This window comes from Perissodus microlepis, chromosome 1, assembly GCF_051167445.1.
Source record: "Perissodus microlepis isolate ML-2025 ecotype Zambia chromosome 1, ASM5116744v1, whole genome shotgun sequence".
Taxonomy (NCBI): domain Eukaryota; kingdom Metazoa; phylum Chordata; class Actinopteri; order Cichliformes; family Cichlidae; genus Perissodus; species Perissodus microlepis.
In genome coordinates this window covers 23,925,970-23,949,765 of record NC_140461.1, presented here as the reverse complement: position 1 = coordinate 23,949,765, position 23,796 = coordinate 23,925,970, and the positions used below count along the sequence as shown (strand labels likewise).

Genomic DNA, 23,796 nt, shown 5'->3' with positions numbered 1-23,796 from the left:
TCCGATGTCAGATAAGCATAACAGTGTTCATGACACTTGTAGATCCAGGCCTGCTTTTAATCAAATGCACAACGTGCCTCAGTGTGACACGAATGTACAGATGTCGTGCATTTTTTTAAAAAAATTACACAAACGCAAACGTGGAAAGGCACAAAGATCATGAAGTAGATCACCCTAAATAACTGAAATGACTTAAAAGGAAATATTTATTGATAAATTCGTCTTCCTGCCCCTATTTAGATGTCCCATCTGTGTGTCACATGCCTTCTTCAGATAAATGGTTTACATTTGTGAAGCATTCAACTGTCCATCCTCCATCATAGCTCCTGCAGCAGGTCTCTGCTCTCCTTGCTCTTTTCTCCTCCAGATGCATTTTTAGGTATTGAGACATCCTTCGAGGTGGTGCACTCAGATTGGTTTCCAGTTCACAGGGCTCATCGGTGTATATATCGCTTTGGGGAAATGGGTGAGAAAATTTGGAGCCTTTCCCAGCTGACACAGGGCCAGAGGCAGGGTACACGCTGGAGAGGCACATCAACACACACAGAGAAAGACCGATACACTCTCACATCTACACCTGCAGCCAACTTGGAATCATCAATTAACCTAACAAGCATTTCCTCACATTTGCGTTGGGTTAGGTTTTGCTTTAAGGCTCACAAAGACGATATTAACATCCCGATGTTTAGCAGGTACAGTCGTGTGCCAGGCCTCTGATTAGCATTGAAGGTTGAGTATAGCTGAGGCTGGAGGGACTATATGGCCATAAGGTCTGAGATGTAAGGCATGGGAGAAGGTCACATTTTGACCCTATGATGACGCTGGAGGATGGTCCAGCGATCACACCACTCTTTAAAATTCAACCTCAGGGCACAATGAATATTGGTACCAAATTTAATTAGAATCCATCCAATATTGATATTTAAGCCCTGACCAAATTAGTGGAGTTACTGACAGACCCTTATTATCATTACTGGAGCTTTAACAGCAGAATTTTAATCTGCCTTGTTTGCATGTTGTTTGTGATGTGAGTTTCCGAATCCTTTGTGATTTGTGTTTATATTCCCCGCATATGGATGTGTAATAAAAACGAAAGGAAGAAAGACAGGCAGACAATGCACAATAAAACTCCTCCTAAATGCAATTTAAAACTCAGGGCTTTGAACAGGAGCTGTGTGGTCACCGCAACAGTGAAAATATGTTTCACTTTCTGCTGCTTTTCTAATATTGATTGGTTTGTAAAATGCTTTGGTAAGCGAGCGGTGGATGAGCCTCGGTGTCACCGAGGTGTTGTTTTGCAACTTGAAGATAAAAAGCCATTTCTAAATCACTGCATGGCTGCGCTTGCACTGGCCTCTGAATATTGTGTAACACCAGTTTCTGTCTGAAGGCGCCAAAGCAAATGGTTTAGCACAGAATGGAGAGCGACACAAAATCCCACAAATAAACAAACCAGGATTAAGAATGCAATAATCACAGTCTTCGCTTTCCACCTCGCCATCCCGTGTCCTCTGATATTTTCTGCCAATCTTGAAAAACGTTTCACTGATTTTGAGTTAAAAAAGCAGAGCAGAGTTACTTTGCTCCGCGAGTTCAGAACGCCACAAAAGGAACTCTTTTTTTTTTTTCTTTTTGCCATTTTGCTTGGCGGTTAAATTATTGCTAGCCGAACTTCTGTCTGTGACAGAATCCTATTAGATGCAGCCACTCTGGGCACAGCTCTCTCCCTTTGAAATAATAGCCTTTTACTGTACAGTGTAACTTAGGATCATAGCACAGAAGCCAAACATTGTACCTGTTTTTCAAATCAGCCAGTTACCTTAAAGAAATGCAGGCTTACAAATGAAGGCGTGAGACTTTCAGAAGGACATGATTTTTAAATACAGTCGTTAATTATACTGGTTAATTAGACTGTGAGATACTGCAGATTTCAGTATTGATCCAAGTAAATACAGGGCCATTATTGTACCAATACCAATACCAGTGCTTCATGGTTTGAGATGAATCACCATTAATTTTCTAATTCTGAACATGTTTTGATGATCATTAAATCACAGATTTTTCTTTCTTTCCGCAATAATTACTTGACACAACAAAACACACCTTTCAGCTTTTCTTCTATTTTGAAATTGGGTTTTTGGAGACCTCTAAATGTTCCTCTTTGACTATTGTTTAAATGTGCTGTAGGCTGTGGAAAAACGATCCTATCGCGCTAGTATTGATTTAATACCAATATTAGTGTTGGCATCGATACCATTGATATTTGGATTGATCCGCCCACCTCTAGTTAATAAGTAATAAGTAAGTAGCGATGCATTCACAAAGCAGTGCTAAATCTGATGTAAATAAATGTCCAGTTTTCCTCATGATTCAGGCTGTTATAAGCAAAAGTTTGGATATATTTCATATCAGGAAGCAGCAGGTAAAAATTCTGTAATTTAGCTGGTTACAAAAAGTGTTTGCAAGCCGTGATGAAAGCTGTGACCTACTGGGAAGCCCAAACGTTTCCATGTAGCACACTTGCTGTTTAATAGTTTTTTCTAATTTCTTTTTGTTAATAAAGTGGAATGGTGTGTGGATTTGTAGAAAATAATTTTATCATTTTTACCGGCTCTAAATTGTTGTGCAGTTTCCAAAGAAAAGGGGGGGAAAAGGCAATGGATTGGTGATACCTTTGTAAAGAAAAAAAAAAAATCATACAACGTGTGTAGTAGCAGAGTTGCTTCACACAAAGACAGTTTTGTTTGTGCACAGAGTCCTTGATATCATTTGGTCATTTCTAACTCTCCACACACTCCAGTAACAGCCAGAGGCCTGCCCAAAGGGGGCTACCATGGGTTAGAGCGAATCAAAGCACCTGTCTCCCAGCCAGTGCTGGACAAAACCTCATGTCATTCACAGAGGAGAGGCTAATAACACTGTTAGGCAATTTGGGCTCACTTCATTGTATTTCAGAAAGAGCAGCGTCGCTGTTCAATACAATCCAACGCAGGGCAGTTATTTTCCTGCACAGGAAAAGCAGACGAATCGAGTAGCCTGCTGATTGACATTCTTGGTCAGGCATGCTGAATGTTTCCTCGGCTGAAGGAACAAATGAGTTAGCTGTGAAATATTATTAGCTTATAAGGCTTGATTCATTGATTAGCGCCGTTTGGGGAATCGAGTCACCTGCCAGTGACCTTATAAAAACCAAACGCACATGCTTTTGCACATCAAAAGCACATAAAACGTGAGAGTGAAACTCTGTTGTACAGGAATAAAGATGTCTATAAATAACGAAGCAAATTAAGCCACTTTCATATTATCACTGCCTGACCTTAACCTTTTTATATTTAACTTTCATCTGAGTCTTATTATTTTCCTATCATTGTCTTACAGCAGGCTATAGCTGGCAATATACAGTCATTGTTGGCAGCAAATCCCATGAAAAGACCAAAACCAGCTTATAGCTGCAGGCTAGTGTATGTTTATTTAGGGTCAGTCAGTCTCTCAGCACTTTCTGACTTTCCTATCCTGCTGTGGCTCTCAGCTCATACCACCATTGGGTCTTTTTGAAGTGTATTGATGTCTTGAAAGCACAGCTCATGAATATAAACTCTCATTACAAAAAAAGTGAGTTTCCTGAAAAACATGAGAACTTACAGGGAGTGGAGATTTTTGGGCCTTTTCTTTTTATTAGTGGATATAATGTATGTTTGCAGAACCAGGATGATGTATATATGGGATCAACTTAAAATCAATACTGTGGTCATCATTAAAAAAAAGCTACAATGATGTGCAAAAGTCTTGAGCCACCATACATTTCTTTATATGCTGCTCCCAATGAGCCAGACTGGTTTCTCTGGACATTGAAAAGAGTGAAAAAGCAGCCAGTGCAGTCCTTATATTGTAGAATAATTTTATTGTTTGATAAACCACTTCTTAACACTAACTTGTGAATCAGTCAAGCATCAAAAGACACCTGACTCAAAGGACAATCCAGTGTTGTGTCTTTAGCAAAGAAATGATTAAAGTAAACCATTATCTTTCACAAAAATACAGATATTGTTTCTTTAGTTGAACCTTTGAAAAATCCCAGAGTTTTGTAACAACATGGTGATTCCCAAAGAGCTATTAGCTGAACACTTGGCATATCTCAGCATGGTGTGCTGTGTGTCCTTGAAAAGTTACAGGAAATGGGACAAGTGGGAGACAAAAGAATAAGTAGCAGGCCTAAAAAAGAAAGAAAACTTCAAGAAATAGTAATAAATAAAGCAAAAACCTGATGCAGGCCCTGAAGCTGATCCATCTACTGGTCATCAAAACTTTATCAGAAATGGTCTCAGTGAAAGGGAGGCTATCTAAAGAGCCGATAACACAGAGAAAAGGCTGAGGTACGCCAAATTACACCCGAACTAGACTGATAATAGTGGCCACATGTCTCATACAGCGAGTGTGTACAGCCAAGATCTGTCATGCATAATTTTTTTTCAATCAAAACATAGACGATAACACAGTTTGACAAAAATAAAATGTTATATATGTCATAATTCGGCTGTGTGCAGGTAGGAATTGGACCCAAACGCAAACTCACTGGAGACAAGATTGAACTCAAAATGGCAGCTTTTATTGCTGAACACAAAACTCTACAAAACCTAAACTGGGAAGACTCTAACAAAAACACACATAGGGAGCCACAGGTAGAGACACACAGCATGAGGGAGAACGCGACGCCGAACTGAGGGAGACGCAGACATAAATACACAGAGGGTTAACGAGGGAAGTGGGAACACACGGGGAACACAGGTGACACTGATAATCATAACAAGACACGGCAGGAGTAAACGCAACACTGACGGGAGACTGTCAAAGTAAAACAGGAAGTACACAGAGGTTCAGACAGGAGGAGAGAGAGCACGGGGAGAACACAGACATAACGGGCTGGGGAAAACATGAAATAAAACACAAGGAGAGACGAGGGCTCACAGATACACAGAGGGGCACACAGGGGGTAAGAGTCACAAGGGGAAAACACATAAGGAACAACGTAACAGAGCAACCCAGGAAGCATGGCCTAAATAAGGAACAATACACAAATACATGAAAACTAAGAATACTGGGCCAACATGGCCCAGGACCATGACAATATATGGACCAGCAAGGTGATTCCCCAAGAACTTTACCAAAAACTGGACACATGTTGGGACTGTGTGTAAAAACTGGGGAAAAAACAGAACGAAAGGCAGCATCCAAAGAAAAGATTTGAACGTCCATCGAGATGCCTGAAGATGAGCATTCTTCAGAATTGTTGAAATACTGTTTTTGTCTTAAATACTGTATTTGCATACAAATTTTCACATGTTTCACTGCACCTGTTTCAAATTTCCTTAGTAAAATATAAAGAAACCAGGGCTGGCTTAAGAATTGCACTGTACATATAAAATTAGGAAGTCTGCACCAGCTAGTGTGTTCTAATCAACAACAGAAATAAGATATCAGACACTGGCTTTGCACTTCATGAGGAAGATCAGTATATTTTTTAACAGGTTTTTATCTTTGGCTAACAGTACAGAAAATGTGTTGCTTACTGCCTTTATTTTTAGTTTCAGGCCCTCTGCAGTTTTTGACAAACCGATCAATTAGAGTAAACTGTGAACAAAAAAGTTTCTGCAGAATACAGAAGTGACCTGAGACGACTGAAGGTCATGTGTTTGAATTCTTCCGATTATGTATAAGAAAGCAGTTCTTTTCCCTCTCAGCCACACACATGCACACAGGTTTATGTATATATAGACATTAACCTTTCAACTCCATGCAGATGATGAATAGAATCTTAAATCTCGAGTCGTGTATTGTTTCCCATGTGCAGACTAATTACTGCTGGATGCTGTTTCCTTTAAAAATGGGCTCCGAGTTGACAGCCTTTGAACTCCACATAATGAGCCCTCAAGCAGTGCTCTGCCTCCTTCAGATTCAAACCTCCAGACCAGGCTAATTTCAGGCAACACAGAAACCCATTATTCTTCATAATCTATTAAACATTTGGCCATATTTCTGACATAATTAGAGAGAAAATCATGCTAATTACACACATGGAGGGAAAGCTTTGATTTTCCAATCTAACCTGTCACCAGTCAGCAGATGAGACTTCAGACCAGCACACACATGTCCCGGCTCAGCCTTCCCAGCAACTCTGACTCCTTCCCTCTTCAGCCCTGAACCACAGCGCTAACTAATTAGCATAGACACTACCTTTTTGATCAGTGCACACACAGACGCAGGCACACACACACACACACACAAAAATCTTTCTTGTTTCCAGTGACGCACCATGAATTTAAATGAACCAATTAGCGAATGCATTTCCCCTGGCATTGGGTTTCTGCTGCACAGCAATGCATCAGAAAGGTTAGCTGGCCTGCAGACCACTGCGGCCAAGGAGGACGACTGTCATACACCTCATATATGGATTCTGTGAAGTGTACATCATAGCTGATGGTGATAATCCCTGAGTAAACAAATAAGGACATTTTACTATGTATTTATTCATTATTAAAAGTATTTCTTTTTAAGAGATCTTATTCAAAATCAGGACGCTGCAAAATTCAGGGCAGAAGTGTTTATTTACAAACAAAAGTCAGCTGCAGTGCAGTCGCTGTGGGGATTCATTGTTTCTTTATGCATTTCTTTTTTTTTAACTGGAGGATTCAGGCTGATTGGCAACATAATGAGCAACTTCTCACATTTTTTCCCATCTTTTCTTTATTTCACAACAACCTACATTACCGTGCAAAAGTCTTAAACTGACTTTCATTTCTTTATATTTTGCTAAGATAACAGCACTTGCAGTGTGTCCTGAATCACTAAAAATGAAGCCATTCCCAGTCAAATTGGTATGTTGGGTCCATATCTCACAGTGGATTTCTGTCAGATATAGATTTTGTACATCTGTGTCTGAAGTGCAGCCCCACCGCCTCCAGCGCACTTTAAACACAGCGACAGACACCAAAGTTATTATAGTGTTGTGTTTTCTAATCAGCTGTTATTTTATTTCAGTTTGGTATTATTATTTGTGTTAAGATTTGTTTTAGTTTTTGTGAGTTTCAGAGTTTTTAGTGCTTTTAATTATTTTTGTATTCGGGGCATATGCCAGTTGCAAGATTTAGGAAAATCAGTGCAGGTACTACAATAAAAACACGGCCGTTAACTCACCGTCTTGTACACATCTGGCGTCTCAAACATTTGCATCAAAGCCTCTGTGATAATAGATTTTACCAAAATAACAAAAGCTGAAATTATTTCCTCTCTGTATTTTTGATTTTAGTTTTCTGAGTTCATCAAACCTTTTTTTTTTTAAAGTTCTAGCTAATATCTTTGTTCTAGGTAACTCATCTAGTTTTTAGTCTAGTTTTAGTTAACCACTTCTTCTTTCATCCTCCACTTGTCCAGTTTTTCTCATTTTTTAAGGACACGATGGAGAGACTACAAAGTTTTCAGCTGACAGCTCTCTGAGAATCACATTGGAAATGATTCTTTGACATTTGTTGTAGGTTCGGCTAAAAAAACGGGAAGAAATGTCTTTTTGTCTAAAGATACAATTTAGAATTGGTAGTTTGCTAAGTTGTCTGTCATATGAACACACTACCCGGCTTCATCTTTTGAGTTAGGTGAATGATTCATAAGTCAGTTAAGTGGCTCAATAAAAAAAACATTCCTCTGAGAATTGTCAATTTTGAAAGAAAAACTTTAAAAGAAAGAAATCGAGAGAAGTCTGGCTCTTTTGAAGAAATATGTAAATTAAAGGTAGCTCAAGATTTTTTCACATTCCTGTTGTTTATACTGTCATAATAATACAAACTCATAGATACCTAGAGCTCAAAGTGAAAGCATTCCAGTTCATTTATATATATTTTTTCTACTAAAAATGTCTAATTTTGTCTCTATCTCTCCTTTTCAAAAAGCTGCTGCAGGGAAAGTCGATCCCTAAACTGGGCTCACTGGATCAGATTGAAACAGGAAGCGGCGATGCAGAGGGGCGGTACAGCGGGGACTGTGACGATGAGGATGGTTGTGCCGGTTCAGGCGCTGGTGAGGTTAAGAGGAAAGTCTCCAGAGTCTCCAAATGTAAGTCGCTCCCCTCTGTAACGTTGTTACTCATCCGTCATCACACGAGCACCAACATAAACCTGACAAATACATCTAATAAAGGTTTCATAACACAAACAGACTGAATTGGGTGCAGTGTAGCACCTTTATGGAGTCATACATATGTGTCTTCATATGCCTTTCACCTTATGAAGGACACATTCATTTATGCCATTTGTCCGTCTGCATGTTTAAAGTTGCAGGATTTTAACAGGAAAGCTATTTTTTGATGAGCAAAACCGTTCAAAAGCGTAGTTGCATAACACCATATTTCAATAAGATTTGCTCCACTCTCCACTTTATGACAGTAATAATAATAGTCATTAAAGATAATAGTTGCTATGGGGACATTATTGTAATCAAGGCCTGTTACTTTAAAAATTATTGCTCCTCAGTGGATCACTAACCCCTGATGAATCACAACTCTCCTCTTCTTCTTTTTTCTTTTCTTTTTTTTAACCTTTTACACTCTCCTCTGCACACAGATTCCTCCTCTCCTCTCCATCAAACATGCTAACAGCCTGATTAATCTCCCCTCTCTCGTTTTGCCTATGGCGACAATAAGGAAAAGGGAGCAGGAGGGGTGGGGGGTTGACCAAACAAGCCATTCTGTCCGTGTAAATGTTTCCTCTACTGCTTGTCAGTCTGGCTGGAAGCTTCGGGCTGAGAGAAGCTGCTTAACAATCACTCATCTGAGGCTGCAGGGAGGCTCTGACATTTATCACCCATTACAGCAGATCCGCCCTTTACTTGTCATAGGCCAGATTAGCCTGTCTACCATATTTATGACCTGTCTGTCTGACCTCTGTCAAGCATCTGTCCCCTGCCGCCTGACCCTAACACAAACACTGTGGATTCCCCCTCCTGAACCGCACCACCTCTGGTCAGTCAGTTATGGCTTCAAGTTTTTAGTTCTTCTTTTTTTTCCCCCTAATGATCTGGGGTTTATTTTTCTTATTTTTAGGTTCTATCATTGTGTAAAATTTAGAGTTATTACAAATTACAAGCCAAAGATAAAGCAGCTAAAAACAAGAATTTTCCTAAAAAACAACAACAACAAAAACAGCCAGTCCAAAGCTTTTGAGGCTATAAAATGATCCAAATGTTGATTCATCTCAAGCACAAAAAAAAAAAGTGTAACACATGGGGTTGAATCCAAAACACCTCTTCAGCTTGTAGGAGTGAAAAAAGGTCACTGGTAAATAGGCAGCCCACTATTCACTGAATCATTCTCCATTGTTTGCCGCTAAAATCGAGACAACAAATAAAACATAACTGGAGACACGGGTTAATGGATTTGTGTTAAGTCCTCATTTGACCAGTGATATGAGAGTATTAGTCATGAATGAGCACGTTACAGACGAGCTGTGCTGCTAATGCAGTGAGCAGAGAGAGTTTTCCTCCCTCAGCACACACGACTGTCATGTTGCTGCAAACGGTCTGAACCTGTTGATTAGAGAAAAGGATTTGTCTCTCATAATTTATAAAGCTGTCGCAAGCTTATAATGGTTTTGCGGTAACCAACGGCAACCAATATGAACATGCCAAAAGCGCGCTGTGCCTCGTCTGGCCTCTTGAGTGATCCGAACCCCCACAGACTTCCATGCTAATATGTCAAACTTTACACCAGAAATAAATGTGTGTACAGTTTAACTTGTTTAAAAGAAAAAAAGTTCAGTTCTTTTTGGCCTTGTATAAATATCTGCTGCTTCTGTTTAGTGCAGTGCAGAGGTAACCAGATTGGTGAAGACGCAGTCAAACAGCAGAGGCTGACTTCAAATTTCTGCAAAGACAGAGAGCTGCAGATTCAGCTGAGAATCCTCTGAAGGTTCATCGCTAAGGACCGCCTGTTCATATTATCACATTTTTTTTCTCACTTTTTTTTGGTCCCTGAGTCTGATGTGCTACAGTGCTCAGCTCTCACTTCAGTCAGAAGTTTGTCTGAGACAGACTGTTATCAGACAAACTTGTAGTACAAATGGGAATGAGCTATGTTGTTATTTCCAATTGCTGGAAAGCTAGCATGTTAACAGTATTCTCAATGTGTGGAGCAATTCATTTAGCTTTGTTTGCTGCTGGGAATACAATTTTTAGTTCTGCGAAGCTGCTACATCATGCCGGAGCTACAGAGTTCATAAATTGGCTGCCACGAGGTTAAATCACAGTGGTTTAGAAACACTATTAATGAATGCTGTCCGTTTTTATTTGAGTCCATGTGCAAAAGTTCAGAAACAGAAAGCCGCAGAGATGAAAATACAATATTTAACTGCAGAATCAGAAACAAATGCAACCAAAAAATATGCACCCAGGTGAAATCAAAACTAATGTTCATGTAAAATCTCGCCAGCAAACGGAGCTCAGAACTTGGAGTTACGTGAACTTGTTTAGAAATTGATAAAATCTCACAGCGAGCATGTGAGATGCCAAAAAAAAGCAATGAGAAAAATAAATGATTTGTGAATATTTGTAAGAAACTAAAAATGACTGAATTCCTGTTTTTATACCCAAATTGGAGGCACTCTGGACATCTCTGTGATTTGAGAGGTTGATTAAGCCTAACATTCAACCTCTCAAACTAATTTTTCTGCTCATAAATGCAAGTAAATAACAGTAATTTAGCATCCTAATTAAAAAAAAGTATTTTACTACTTGTTCTGCTTGTAAAACTGTAAATTGGAAATTTAATGGATAACAACATTAATTACCAATACTGTTAATTTAGGGCAACTGTGGTATAATCCTTACACTGCACTGAAAAAAATAATCAGTCGGATAAACGTAAAAAAATTATTGTAATCGGTTGCACGAAATTAAGTTGTTTGGTTAACCTTAGTTTTTTATGTTATACCTGCACACATTTTTCTGGTAACATGAACATGACTTTGTTATGTTGTTATGTTTTTCATTCCGGTCAAATATTTATAGAAACCACTTGTTTATCAGACATGAACTTTTTGTGTTAATTGTATTGGACTACTATGTGTTATATTGACAAGATTATTTTATGGTAAGCTTATTTTATTTTATAACAAATTTCTAATATATAATATATAATCTAATATATAATTGAGTGTTCAATAAATAAAACTAAATTAAGGCTGATCTTACTGTATGTACTATACACTTTCTCTTCAATCAAAGAAATAAGCAAAACATTTTTGAACAATGACCTGTATTTTTGAAAATACTACACAGTTGTAACAATGGACTTTCAATTCAGGCTTCCAAAATATACATGAGTCATATTTGTACAATGCATCTCTTGAAAAACATTCCACAACATTCCTCAAAGTTATCTTCTGTAAGCTGAATTCAACATTGTGGGGCCTTATGACATCGTGCTTATGTAAAAAATAGTTTTTTAAATGTAAGAGCCATAAGGTAATATGGCAACAGGGGTGTAATTATTAAAATGACACAAAGAAGAGACTTAAAATAACATTATAACCCACAGGCACAAAACCAAGAGACCTAAGCTGATTAGTATTGGCTTGCTTCTATCACTAAACATCACAATCACTAATACTAGACGATGCAATCTGTTTGTAGTGGTGCACCTTGGGAAAAAAATTGCAAACTGGTGAAATTGGTGCAAGGCACCATTTCCATTGAGAAAAATGGACATTCAAAGTTTGAATTCTTTTTAAAAGAGCCATGGCTTGAAAAGTGAAAACTGCAGTAATAAAGGCCCCAAGTTGAAAAGTGCCAGAAAAATGAGTTTCACTATGTACTGCAACTTTACCAGTGCTGGCTTAAAAGAAAGGATGGTACATATTCGAAGAGGTAAACATGTTGTTCCCACATCATAACTGGAAAACTGTTCAATCGTACAGTCTGGTCCTGAAAACCTGGGCCTTCTTTGAAAGGCTGTTCCTTTTGAGCTCCATAACCAGTTTCTATAATACCTCGAAGGTATACTTTTCCAGTGGGTAGGTGAGGTTCAAAGTGTACATTAGTCCAAACAGCATTGCAGCTGCTAGGGTATAGTTATCCAAATCCTGCCAGACTCTCTGGCCTTCAAGGACTATCCCGATGTCCTCAGGGCTGCCATTGGCATCTCTTGACTTTATGATGTAAATTCCCATGGTTGTTTCCTTATTAGATCGTTGGATAATGGCTTCATCTGTGGCCTAGAAAATGCAGAATTCCAAAATTTAATTAAACAGAACACTGGTCAAAGAACATTATACCAAATCTTATTTTAATCTGTGTCACTATTCCAAAAAATGTTAACACTGACACATTAGGTGAACAAAAATGGATTCATTACAGCATGTGATTTGAGTCCTCAGAATGCTCAAAAAGGTAATGCATTTCTGAAGTGAAATCTCCATGCAAAGAAGCAGAATACTGTCAGAGCATAGAGAGGTGTTCAACTATGAACTCCACACATAGTTCTAATGCAGGTAAAAGAAGAAAAAAAAACCGCACCCATGGTAAATTGTGAAAATCCCAGGTGATTTTCAACATACTCCTGGCATAGAGTGACAAGCAGCATTTTGTTAAAATTATTATTTTCCCTAAAGTGTATACTCAAATTAATTTTTTTCTTACCTGGGCCGTGGGCTCCAGAATGTTCTGAAGTCTTCTTCCTATTTGTCCTCCTCGCCTTTTGAAGACCTTTATTAGTTTGTCAGATAGCACATCTATCTGCGAGAGTAATCTGGACTGCAGTGGCATGGTGGTAATGCGCTTAAACTCTGCATTTATCTAAAAAGAGAAGTTGTCACATAAAAATGCTGTCAAAATCTCAAATCTCACAAGGTTACATCCACACAAAGTTGTTATTTTTTGTCATATTACTATTTATTAGCTATGGGTCCCATGTTGCTGAGCAGTTCCATAGTTGCCCTTACTTCCATACCACCCAAAGCCTGTTTGCAACCACAGCAGTTGCCTCCTTCTGGCCATTTTGCAGTTCTGCCAAATGACCCAGAAACTACATCTATTATTGTCATATACACATCAAGGTCTTTCATTAATACTTAGTTAAATTAGTTAATTTGACCTTTCCAGAAAATTTACCTTACAGAATGTGAAATAACATATGCAAATCTTCACTAGTAAATAAAATAATGTTATTAAAACCTTAACTGTAACACCTCTACGTAACAGCGCTAGAGAATTGTTCTGAAGCAACACCAATCTGCCCTTCAGCAGGGATAAGCACCATATATCGATACAGAAAAAATAAATTTAACATATTTCTATCGTCATTACTTTTATCTCTTTAAGCCCTCCTCTCAGTCTCTCTATAAATCAGTTAAAATAATTTGTTGGGTTTTTGTGTGTCTTTAACATGTTATCAGTACATTACATTCACTGCCCCAGAACATGAAATAAAGCCCCACGTCATGCACTTCCTCTCCTAATGAGTACATAGGTGTCATGCCCTAAATAAACCGACTTTAGTGAAGACGTCCCCCGAACACACACACACAGAGCCCACCCCATGGCAAACTAGCTTATTTAACTGTTTAACTAAAACATTTTAGGTACAACCAGTTAACTAAATGGACACAAGTTTGTTAGTCTGTATTCACTGAGAAAAAACAAGCGAATGTGACTGGGCACACACTGAAAAAAAGCTAATGCACATAATATTGTCCCGCAGCTTAAGCTAGCATTATCGTTAGTTAACTTAAGGAATGACTTGTTTTTTCCATTATGTTGCTCAACAGCAATTCGTGAGAAAAACTTCCCCATCTAATGGATGTTCTCTTAGTTTCCTCTCAAACATGTAGTTTTCAGTTTACCTCGACAAAGTAAAGCTCAGCACCAAACGTAAACTAAGCGAAGACAAAAAATGGCGGACCGCCACAGTGAATTTTCCCTCGCAGAAAACACCCTGGGGGGGTGGAGTTTCAACAGAAAACATAACTATTTTCTGCTATTTTGATATGACTGGTTTTAAAAGACTGAACATCCTTCTAAAACAAGTGAAAGGCGTGAGACTTAATTATGTTTAGACCAAAAATATAAATGATTCATGTTGGATATATTTACTGTATTTTTACTAATTTAACAACCTCATCATTGCATTAGTCGCTTTATGCTATAGCATTACGCTTACATTAGCTTGAAGCTCAAGGTCGTTGTTGCATCTTCAAAAAATAAAAATACAATAACTGAGACTTACAATGAAGTATCGTTGCAACTGGTTTACTGAACCTTCTTTTCAGTGCATGTACAGAACAGGAGTATCCATTTTCTGCTGCCTCCTACAGGACACACTCTTCTTCCACTTCCTTACACATTAATGTAACACAGAACCAATACTGCCTCTCCTGGCATTACCATTGTAACAACACACTCATTCTGTTTCTTTCAGAAGAATAACAGGAACTTAGGGTGTAGGTATCTATGAATAATAACTATTATGTATACTCATATATTTATATAACCTACTAATTTCTTGCGATACCACATCTCCTCCCCCCTTAAGTCAACAACTCCCTTGACTTACAAACTAACTGTTTATCTAAAGAATGCTTAACAAGCAATCAACATGTAATTAAGGTAACCATACAACCATACAACTGTACATAGGTTTCCACGTTTCTCTTTTTTTTTTTTTACTAACTAGGAAGGTACGTCCTTCCTGTGAGATCAGAGCGCATTGTTGCTCTATTTCTGGAAGATCTCACTCTACCTAACAAAGTCCTTTAAAGTCTCTGGTGGACGTCTCTCTCTCTGGGAACGTCGCAACACGGGTGTCACTGAAGAGTCTCCGGGAGCCGGAGTCTCCGGAGCATAAGGCAACTCCATTGCCGGAGGTTGTGGCGCTGTGTCCAACTCCGATGGCAAGCAGCACTCAGGCACTGATTCTTTGTCAAGCAATGGCTCCACCTCCCTGTCTGGTGTACTGGGAACAGTGTCAGCCACTCTTGCTCTCACCTGATCCACGTGCCGCTTCACAGTTTGACCTGATCCAATGGTAACAATGTAAGACACTGGACCCGATGCTCTCACAATGACTGCGGGAATCCACTTCGGGCCATAGGAGTAGTTTCTGATGAAGACCTTGTCTCCCGGTGTGAAACTTCTCAGTCTTTTCTTGGTGTCATGATTTTCTTTCTGTTTCAATTGTTTGTGCTGCACTTTTGTTTTCACATCAGGCATGAGCAAGTCCAAAACTGATCTGAGTCTCCGTGACATCATCAACTCGGCAGGTGATAAACCAGTAGTGGCATGCGGTGTGATGCGATAACTGAACAGAAATCGGGACAGTCTGGTGTGCAAGGTATCACCTTTGACTTTCTTCATCCCCTCCTTAAAGGTCTGGACCGCCCTCTCAGCCAGCCCATTTGAAGAAGGGTGGAAAGGTGCTGATCTCACATGGTCAATTCCATTCTGCTTCATGAATGACTCAAATTCAGCACTTGTGAAACATGTTCCGTTATCTGAAACTAACATTTTAGGTAGTCCAAACACACTGAAACTCTGGCGCAGTTTCTCTATAGTTACCTGTGATGTAGAGGATTTCACAGGGTAAATGTCCATCCACTTGGAATGAGCATCCACAATGATTAGAAACATCTCCCCGAGGAAAGGCCCTGCATAGTCCACATGGATTCTGGACCATGGTGACTCCGGCCACTCCCAAGGGTGTAATGGTGCAGTAGGTGGTGACTTGTAGTGTTTCTGACACTCCTCACATGCCTGCACTTCTCTTTCAATGTTCTCATCCATCCCTGGCCACCATACATACGACCTTGCCAAGCCTTTCATCTTCGACATGCCTGTATGAGTCTGGTGCAGGAGTTTCAATATTTTGTCTCGGCCTTTGGTGGGAATAATTACTCGGGCTCCCCAGAGCACGCAACCATCCCTCACACTCAGTTCCAGCTTTCTCTGTCAATATGGCTTCAAACAGGCATCGGTCTCAGTTGGCCAGCCTTTTAAGGTGTACTCGTGGACTCGCGACAACAAGACATCCTTAGCTGTCCATCGTTTGATCTGTGCAGTGTCCACTAATGTGTCATCCAGTACATCCATCATTAAAACCTGCTCAGCCATCTCTTGCTCAGGTGCTGAGTCTGGTACCGGCAACCGGCTGAGCGCATCCGCGTTTTCATGGTGTTTTCCTGGCTTGTACCTGATGTTGTACTCGTAAGCACTCAATGTCACGGCCCATCTTTGTACTCTTGGTGAGCCCATCTGAGGTATAGGCTTCTTTTCATTGAACAATGAAATTAGGGGTTTATGATCTGTGTAAATCATGAAAACTCGGCCATACAAGTATTTGTGAAATTTCTTGATGCCAAATATCACAGCTAAACCTTCTTTGTCAAGCTGAGAATACTTTTTCTCAGCAGGAGAGAGTGTGCGTGACATGAACCCCAAAGGTCTCTCGCTTCCATCCTCCATCTTATGTGACAATACGGCACCTACGCCGTATGGGGATGCATCACATGAGAGAACCAACTCACGGTCAGCAGAATAATGAACTAACACCTCTGCTGAGTTCAACAGGTTCTTGGATTTCTGAAATGCTTCCTCTTGTCTCTTTTGCCATGTCCACCGTACCTCGTGTCTCAAAAGTTCATGTAAGGGTGCCAACAGGGTTGCCAGGTTTGGAAGGAATTTGTTGTAGTAATTTAGCAAACCTAAGTATGCTTTCAGTTCAGTGACATTTGTGGGGGTAGGTGCATCCATGATTGCTTTAACTTTCTTTTCCATTGGGTGGAGCCCCTGGGCGTCCACTATGTGCCCCAAGTACTCCACTTTCTCTTGGATGAAGGCACACTTGCACCTCTTTAACCTCAACCCAGCTTCCTCCAACCGGGTCAACACCTCATCCAGGTTCTGTAGATGGCTTACTTCATCCACTCCAGTCACTAAGATGTCATCTAAATACACCGCTACGTGAGGTATCCCCTTCAAAAGACTTTCCATGGTCCTCTGGAATATTGCTGGAGCAGAGGCCACTCCAAAAGGCAATCTGTTATACGTGAACAGCCCCCGAGATGTGTTTACTGTCACGTACTTTTTCGATTCGTCATCCAAGAGGATTTGCTGGTAAGCGTGGCTCATGTCTAATTTTGAGAACTGCTTACCCCCGGACAGTGTGGCAAACAAGTCCTCCATTCTGGGTATGGGGTACTGCTCCAGTGAAGCCACGGTATTTACAGTAAGCTTATAATCCCCACACAGTCTTATTGTCCCTGTGGGCTTCAGGAGTGGCACTACTGGTGCCGCCCATTCAGCATATTTTACTGGCGAGATGATGCCTTCTTTCAACAGTCGGTCTATTTCCTCATCGACTTTTGCTCGCATAGCAAAGGGGACAGAACGTGGACGGAAGAAGCGTGGGGTGGCATCACTTTTCACATGAATAGCAGCTTTCATTCCTTTCAGGGTGCCCAACTCCTCTTTGAATACATTCTCATGTTTCCTTAACACTTGCTGAAGTGTTTTTTCTGTTGTTTTGACTTGGTGCAGCTTTCTGTTGTTAGGACTGTTTTTCACTTCACCCCAGTCCAATTTAATTTCCTCGAGCCAAGCTCGACCTAGCAAGCTGGGGCCGTCGCCTTCGACCACCACCAGGGGCAGATGTTTTTTCTGCTGCTTGTATTTGACGCTGACTCGTGTTGCACCAATCACCTTAACAGGATCCCCTGTATAAGTTTCGAGCTTGATTTTGATGGGCTGCAGGCTGGGGGGCTTGCTGTCTTTCCCTGTTTCTCTGAATGTTGCTTCGTTCATGACTGTTAGGCAACATCCAGTGTCTATTTCAAAGTTCACCTTTTTTCCATCAATTTGCATATCCACAGTGTAGGGGTCTACTCTTCTCAAGTGTACCACACTGCCACGCCCTAACTTGAACAGTTTTCTTTTGTGCCCTTGACTGCACTTGACACAGTTCAACATGAAAGAGTCATCTTCAGAGCTATCAGTTTTGTTGTTATCTGCTTTATCGCCCACATTGTGAGTACTGTAGTGTGAACTCTGCTTTTTTTCTTTCTTTACATATGTCGATCCATACTTTTTCTGGTTCAGTTTAGTCTTGCTTCTACAAGCTCTAGCTATGTGTCCCATTTTACCACAAGCATGACATTTTTCTTGTTTGTACTTACAGTCTGCTGCTGTGTGCTTGGTTCCTTTGCAACGATAACACTCTTTATTTTCTGTTTTAAAGGTACGACTCTCCTGTTGTCCTCTAGCGAGACTGAAACATTTTGCTGACGCTCCTGAGGTCTGCAGATCCTGTGCATTTTTATTTGCAGTCTCCATGGCTACTGCAATTGACAGAGCCTTGTCAAAAGTGAGATCTATTTCTGACAAGAGACGTCTCTGAATTCGGTCATCCTTAATTCCGCAGACGATTCTATCTCTCAACATCTGTTGTAACGTGTTGCCATAGTTACAATCCTGTGCCAGGCGACGCAGCTCCGCTACATATTCCATGACGGTTTCATTCGGCTTGCGGGAGCGAGAGTCGAACTTATACCTTTGCACAATTTCACTGGGCTTCGGATCGAAGTGATTTTTCATCAGAAGCACCAGCTCTTGGAAGGTTTTGTCTTTGGGCTTGGCCGGGCTGAGAAGGTTTCGCATCAAGCTGTACGTCGCTGCTCCGACGACACTTATTAATATCGCTCTTTGTTTCTCTGCATCGTCGATCCCGTTAGCTGCGAAAAACTGCTCGAGTATTTCCGTATACTCATCCCAAGTCTGATTCTTTGGATCGAACGCTACTAGCGTGCCAATTGTAGCCATTTCCGCTTCGAGCTTACTGCCTTCTATTTCCAGCCGAAAACTTTTGCATTCTTTGAAAAACTAGCCAAACCTGTAGCCGACTCCATCACTTTTTTTTTTCTTCTTCTCTTTTCTTTCAGTCCGATCGCCCAAACTCCTTCCCCCTAAACGTCCTCGTCGCCAAAAAGATGTTGCATCTTCAAAAAATAAAAATACAATAACTGAGACTTACAATGAAGTATCGTTGCAACTGGTTTACTGAACCTTCTTTTCAGTGCATGTACAGAACAGGAGTATCCATTTTCTGCTGCCTCCTACAGGACACACTCTTCTTCCACTTCCTTACACATTAATGTAACACAGAACCAATACTACCTCTCCTGGCATTACCATTGTAACAACACACTCATTCTGTTTCTTTCAGAAGAATAACAGGAACTTAGGGTGTAGGTATCTATGAATAATAACTATTATGTATACTCATATATTTATATAACCTACTAATTTCTTGCGATACCACAGTCGTCATTTTATTTAATTTCTTTTTCTGGGCTTACAAACAGGACACACAACATTTAGATAACCGTTACACTGAATCTTGGGTCTGTGTTGAGTCTTCCAGCTGCTGACTACAGAAGCTAGATTGACCTTTCAGCATGTTTATAGCGGCTGTGGCTATGTGCTGGTAATGTTACCGTGTGTGAGCAGTCACATTGGCAGCAGACATGTTTCAACAAACTAGTCATATCCCGGCCCTACATTAGCTTGTTTAATGGTTAAGACACTGCAGGTACCACCACTTACTACAGACACCGATGCAAGTTTGTAATAGTCTGATAATTTAGACTGAAAGAATATACAAACAATATTAACTCACATTATATATGTTAATTACTAATTTGCTTATCGCATAATTTCGGTTACCATTAGCTAACTGGAGCCTAACATTAGCCTTTCATGGTTTTCGATAAACAGCCCACATACCTGTAAAATAACAACACCCCAGTAAAAGTCCACATATATAAAGGGTCTACACTCTTTCTCACTGGTGTGTTAGCTTTAAAATCTTATTTACCTTCAAGTGTAAAACTCCAGATGGTAGTAGATTTTCCAAAGCGAGAGACAAAAATGGCGGACAGTGCAGCCGATTTTTCCTTTCCAGGGGGCGGAGCTTGAGGATAAAACACGACTAACTTGTTTCTTTTCAACATGATTTGTTCTAAAAGAATGAATATTCTTAAAGAATATGTGAAAATTAAAAGACAAAAATATGTTTAGATGTGAAATTTAAATTAGTCATGCTGGATATATGAAGTAATTCTATGCAAATTCAACAACCACCCTATTGCATTTTTTTCAGTGTGGGCCATGGTTGGTCTAATAAATTTGTTAAGCAGTGTAATGCTGTGGTTTGTGTACTAACCTTTTTTGCCCACTGTTTCTACAAACCATAAAAGATGCAGCATATAATGCACATGTTTTTATAACGAGTACGCCAGCCTATCAGAGTAAACTGTCACATTGGAGTCCTTGAGCGTCAGTTCAGAGCTTAAACACCATGTATAATTTGATTAGATTTCCTTCTCTGCCATTATTCATAATCCAACCTCTTTGTGTCTTTGATTTTTATCAGCAGAACATGCTGACGATAGATCAGCGTGATAAGGAAATCAAATGGGATCAGCTCAATACTGACAATAGGAGCTTGATTTAAGGGATTATCCTCATTATGCAGAATGACTGCTTTGTGAAAATGTTACGTATGTGACAAGAGGTGATGGTGTGAGCAGAGCGGCGCATTGTTCAAAAATCTGAAGGATTTTTGAATATTTAAGTGAAGCATTGCGTTCCAGGTTTCCATTTTGAAAAACAGCAGTTAGCCGTGTCTGGATCTTGGTATATTATGTAAAGCACACGCTGAAAGAGATGACTGATTCACTTTACCCTGTTCAACATGGAGGTGCATCGACTTCTCACAGCTCATTGGCTAACACAGACTCTGAATAGATAGAACATGTATCCACAGTGCTTCATGTTTTGTTCCTGCTTTTACAGTTGGTTCACACCTGCTCGTTTTAAACACACATGCACACACACATCTGACTTTTAGTCCTTAATTAAATTAAATTAACATTTGATGCTGGTGAGTACCTCAATTTAAAAACCATTGTAAGATCAAATTGTTGTGTATTGCAGCTGATTGCAGAGCATGTCAAGCATCATAACCGGCATCATAACTACCAATTATAATATTGATAATTGGAATACTCATTTAAAAAAGCTGTACTTTACAAAGCACGCACAGCCACAGCCTGAACCGATGCGGCTCCACAGACACGAGGTAAAACTCTTTTTATGTTTTTATTGCACGAATTCAGATCTCGGAATAATTGAACCCCTTTACGTTCCCCAAAAAACAGCAGGAAGACTGATTCCAGCTTTGATATCCAGACCTTAATGTCTCCAAATGAGGTGAAGTCGGAGACTCTAACGGGCACCTCCTGCAGCCTTTCTTTATGAACCCGATGAGATCATTATACACCTGGGTTACTCACATAAGAACTTTTGCCTAGCTTGGCTTTGGATATAATAAATACAGTTTTGCAAATGTAGTCATTTAGTTATTATTCATCACACACTGCAAAAGAACAAGCAATGTTACAGTCATGCTCCTGCCTCTGTGCGGCTGCATTGTAAAGTATAATTTTATCATAATCTCCATCTCCACAGGACTGACACTGAACGGTTAAAGTAGCCGCTAGGTGGGCAGCTCCTGACTCATCACGGTGAAAACTGTTTGCACCTGGTCATGTCCCACTCAATGCCATCTACAGAAGGGGCAGTTTAATAAAAACACAAAAGTAGCAACACAGAAAACTGGTGATGACTGGTAAATAATGGTGCAAAAAGCACATATATTTCAGCTATAAGCCAACCTAACACTTACCAACAGTGTTTAATCAGAATCAGAATCAGAATACATTATTAATCCCTGGGGGAAATTATTTTTTGTTACAGTGCTCCATTATAAACCAACATTAAGACAAGACAGACAATACGCTAACTAAGAATAGTACAATATATACATATATATACATACATAAGTCACTCATAAATAAATAAATCGCTGGAAAAGAAACGTGTATTTGTAGCAGTAACCAGTGTGTTAAGTGGATGCGTTGTACAGGGAGATGGCCACAGGCAGGAAAGATTTCCTGTGTCGTTCAGTGGTGCTTTTCGGTAATCTCAGTCTCTCACTGAACGTGCTCCTGTGACTGACCAGCATGTCATGGAGTGGGTGGGAGGTGTTATCCAACATTGTCTTTATCTTGGACAGCATCCGCCTCTCCGACACCACCTTGAGGGAGTCCAGCTCCATCCCCACAACATTACTGGCCTTACGGATTAGTTTATTAAGTCTGTTGGCATCTGCGACCCTCAGCCTGCTCCCCCAGCATGCAACAGCATAGAGGATCGCACTGGCCACAACAGACTCATAGAAAATCCTGAGCATTTTCTGGCAGATGTTGAAGGACCTCAGTCGCCTCAAAAAATAGAGACGACTCTGGCCCTTCCTGTAAAGTGCTGTGGTGTTTTTAGCCCAGTCCAGTTTATTGTCAATGTGTACTCCAAGGTATTTATAGTCCTCCACAATGTCAACACTGACCCCCTGGATTGAAACAGGGGTCAAGTGTTTCCTGGTCTTCCTGAAGTCCACGATCAGTTCCTTGGTCTTTGCCACGTTGAGCTGCAGATGATTCTGCTCACACCACGTGACAAAGGAGTCGACCACAGCCCGGTACTCTGTCTCATCATCCCTGCTGATGCATCCAACCACCGCAGAGTCATCAGAAAACTTCTGAAGATGGCAGGTCTCTGTGCAGTGGCTGAAGTCTGTGGTGTAGAGGGTGAAGAGGAAGGGGGAGAGGACAGTCCCCTGTGGTGCCCCTGTGTTGCTGATCACCTTGTCAGACACACACTGTGGAAGACGTACATATTGTGGTCTTCCTGTCAGGTAATCAACAATCCAGGACACCAGAGAAGCATCCACCTGCATCGCTGCTAACTTATCACCCAGGAGGGTCGGCCTGATGGTATTGAAAGCACTAGAAAAGTCAAAAAACATGACCCTCACAGTGCTCGCCGGCTGGTCCAGATGGGTGTAGACACGATTGAGCAGGTAGATGATGGCGTCCTCAGTTCCGAGACGAGGCTGATAAGCGAACTGAAGGGGATCCAGGTGTGGTCTTACTATGGGTCGCAGCTGGTCCAGGATGAGCCTTTCCAGGGTCTTCATGATGTGGGAGGTCAGTGCCACGGGCCTGTAATCCCTGGGGGCCACTGGGACGTGGCGTCTTTGGTACAGGGACGAGGCATGATGTCTTCCACATCACTGGGACCCTCTGCAGACTCAGACTCAGCATAAACAGTTTATGAAAGACTCCACACAGCTGGGGGGCACAGGTCTTGAGGACGAGGGGACTCACTCCGTCTGGTCCAGCAGACTTGCCTGAGTGAAGTCTCCTCATTTGCATCTCAACCTGGTATTGAGTGAAGGTGATGGGTGGGGGAGGGGTGACAGGACTCTCACAGGAGGCAACAGCGCCATGTGAAGAGAGAGGCTGGCACAGTGCAGTGGTGTGGCTCTGGATACCAGGCTGACTACAGGTGAGGTTGTGGGGGTGGGAGCAGACACTGTGGTGTCGAATCTATTGAAAAACAGATTCAACTCGTTAGCTCTATTCTCACCTCCCTCAGCTCCCCTGCTGTTGGTTGGCCTGAATCCAGTGATGGTCTTCATGCCCCTCCACACTTCTCTCATGCTGTTCTGCTGGAGTTTCCACTCCAGCTTCCTCCTGTAATTGTCCTTAGCCTCTCTGATCTTGTCCTTTAGTAACACCTGGACCTTCCTCACCTCCTCTTTATTGCCCCCTCTGAAAGCCCTCTTCTTGTTGTTGAGGAGGGCTTTGA

The 23,796-nt window shown here is 40.8% G+C and overlaps 1 protein-coding gene and 1 long non-coding RNA gene across 2 annotated transcripts in view; one reads left to right on the top strand and one right to left on the bottom strand.

The window, feature by feature from the left end:
- Positions 1 to 23,796, top strand: part of gpc5a (glypican 5a) — a 161,313-nt gene that overhangs the window by 87,843 nt on the left and 49,674 nt on the right. The window contains exon 9 of the mRNA XM_084936506.1: positions 7,941 to 8,103. Coding sequence (XP_084792632.1) covers positions 7,941 to 8,103 — 163 coding nt within the window. The remainder of the gene's footprint in view (positions 1 to 7,940; positions 8,104 to 23,796) is intronic.
- Positions 11,824 to 20,210, bottom strand: LOC146393866 (uncharacterized). The gene is made up of 3 exons (XR_014800885.1): positions 19,901 to 20,210; positions 12,679 to 12,834; positions 11,824 to 12,254 (listed from the first exon to the last, which is right to left on the bottom strand). It is a non-coding gene; the product is annotated as an uncharacterized LOC146393866 (long non-coding RNA).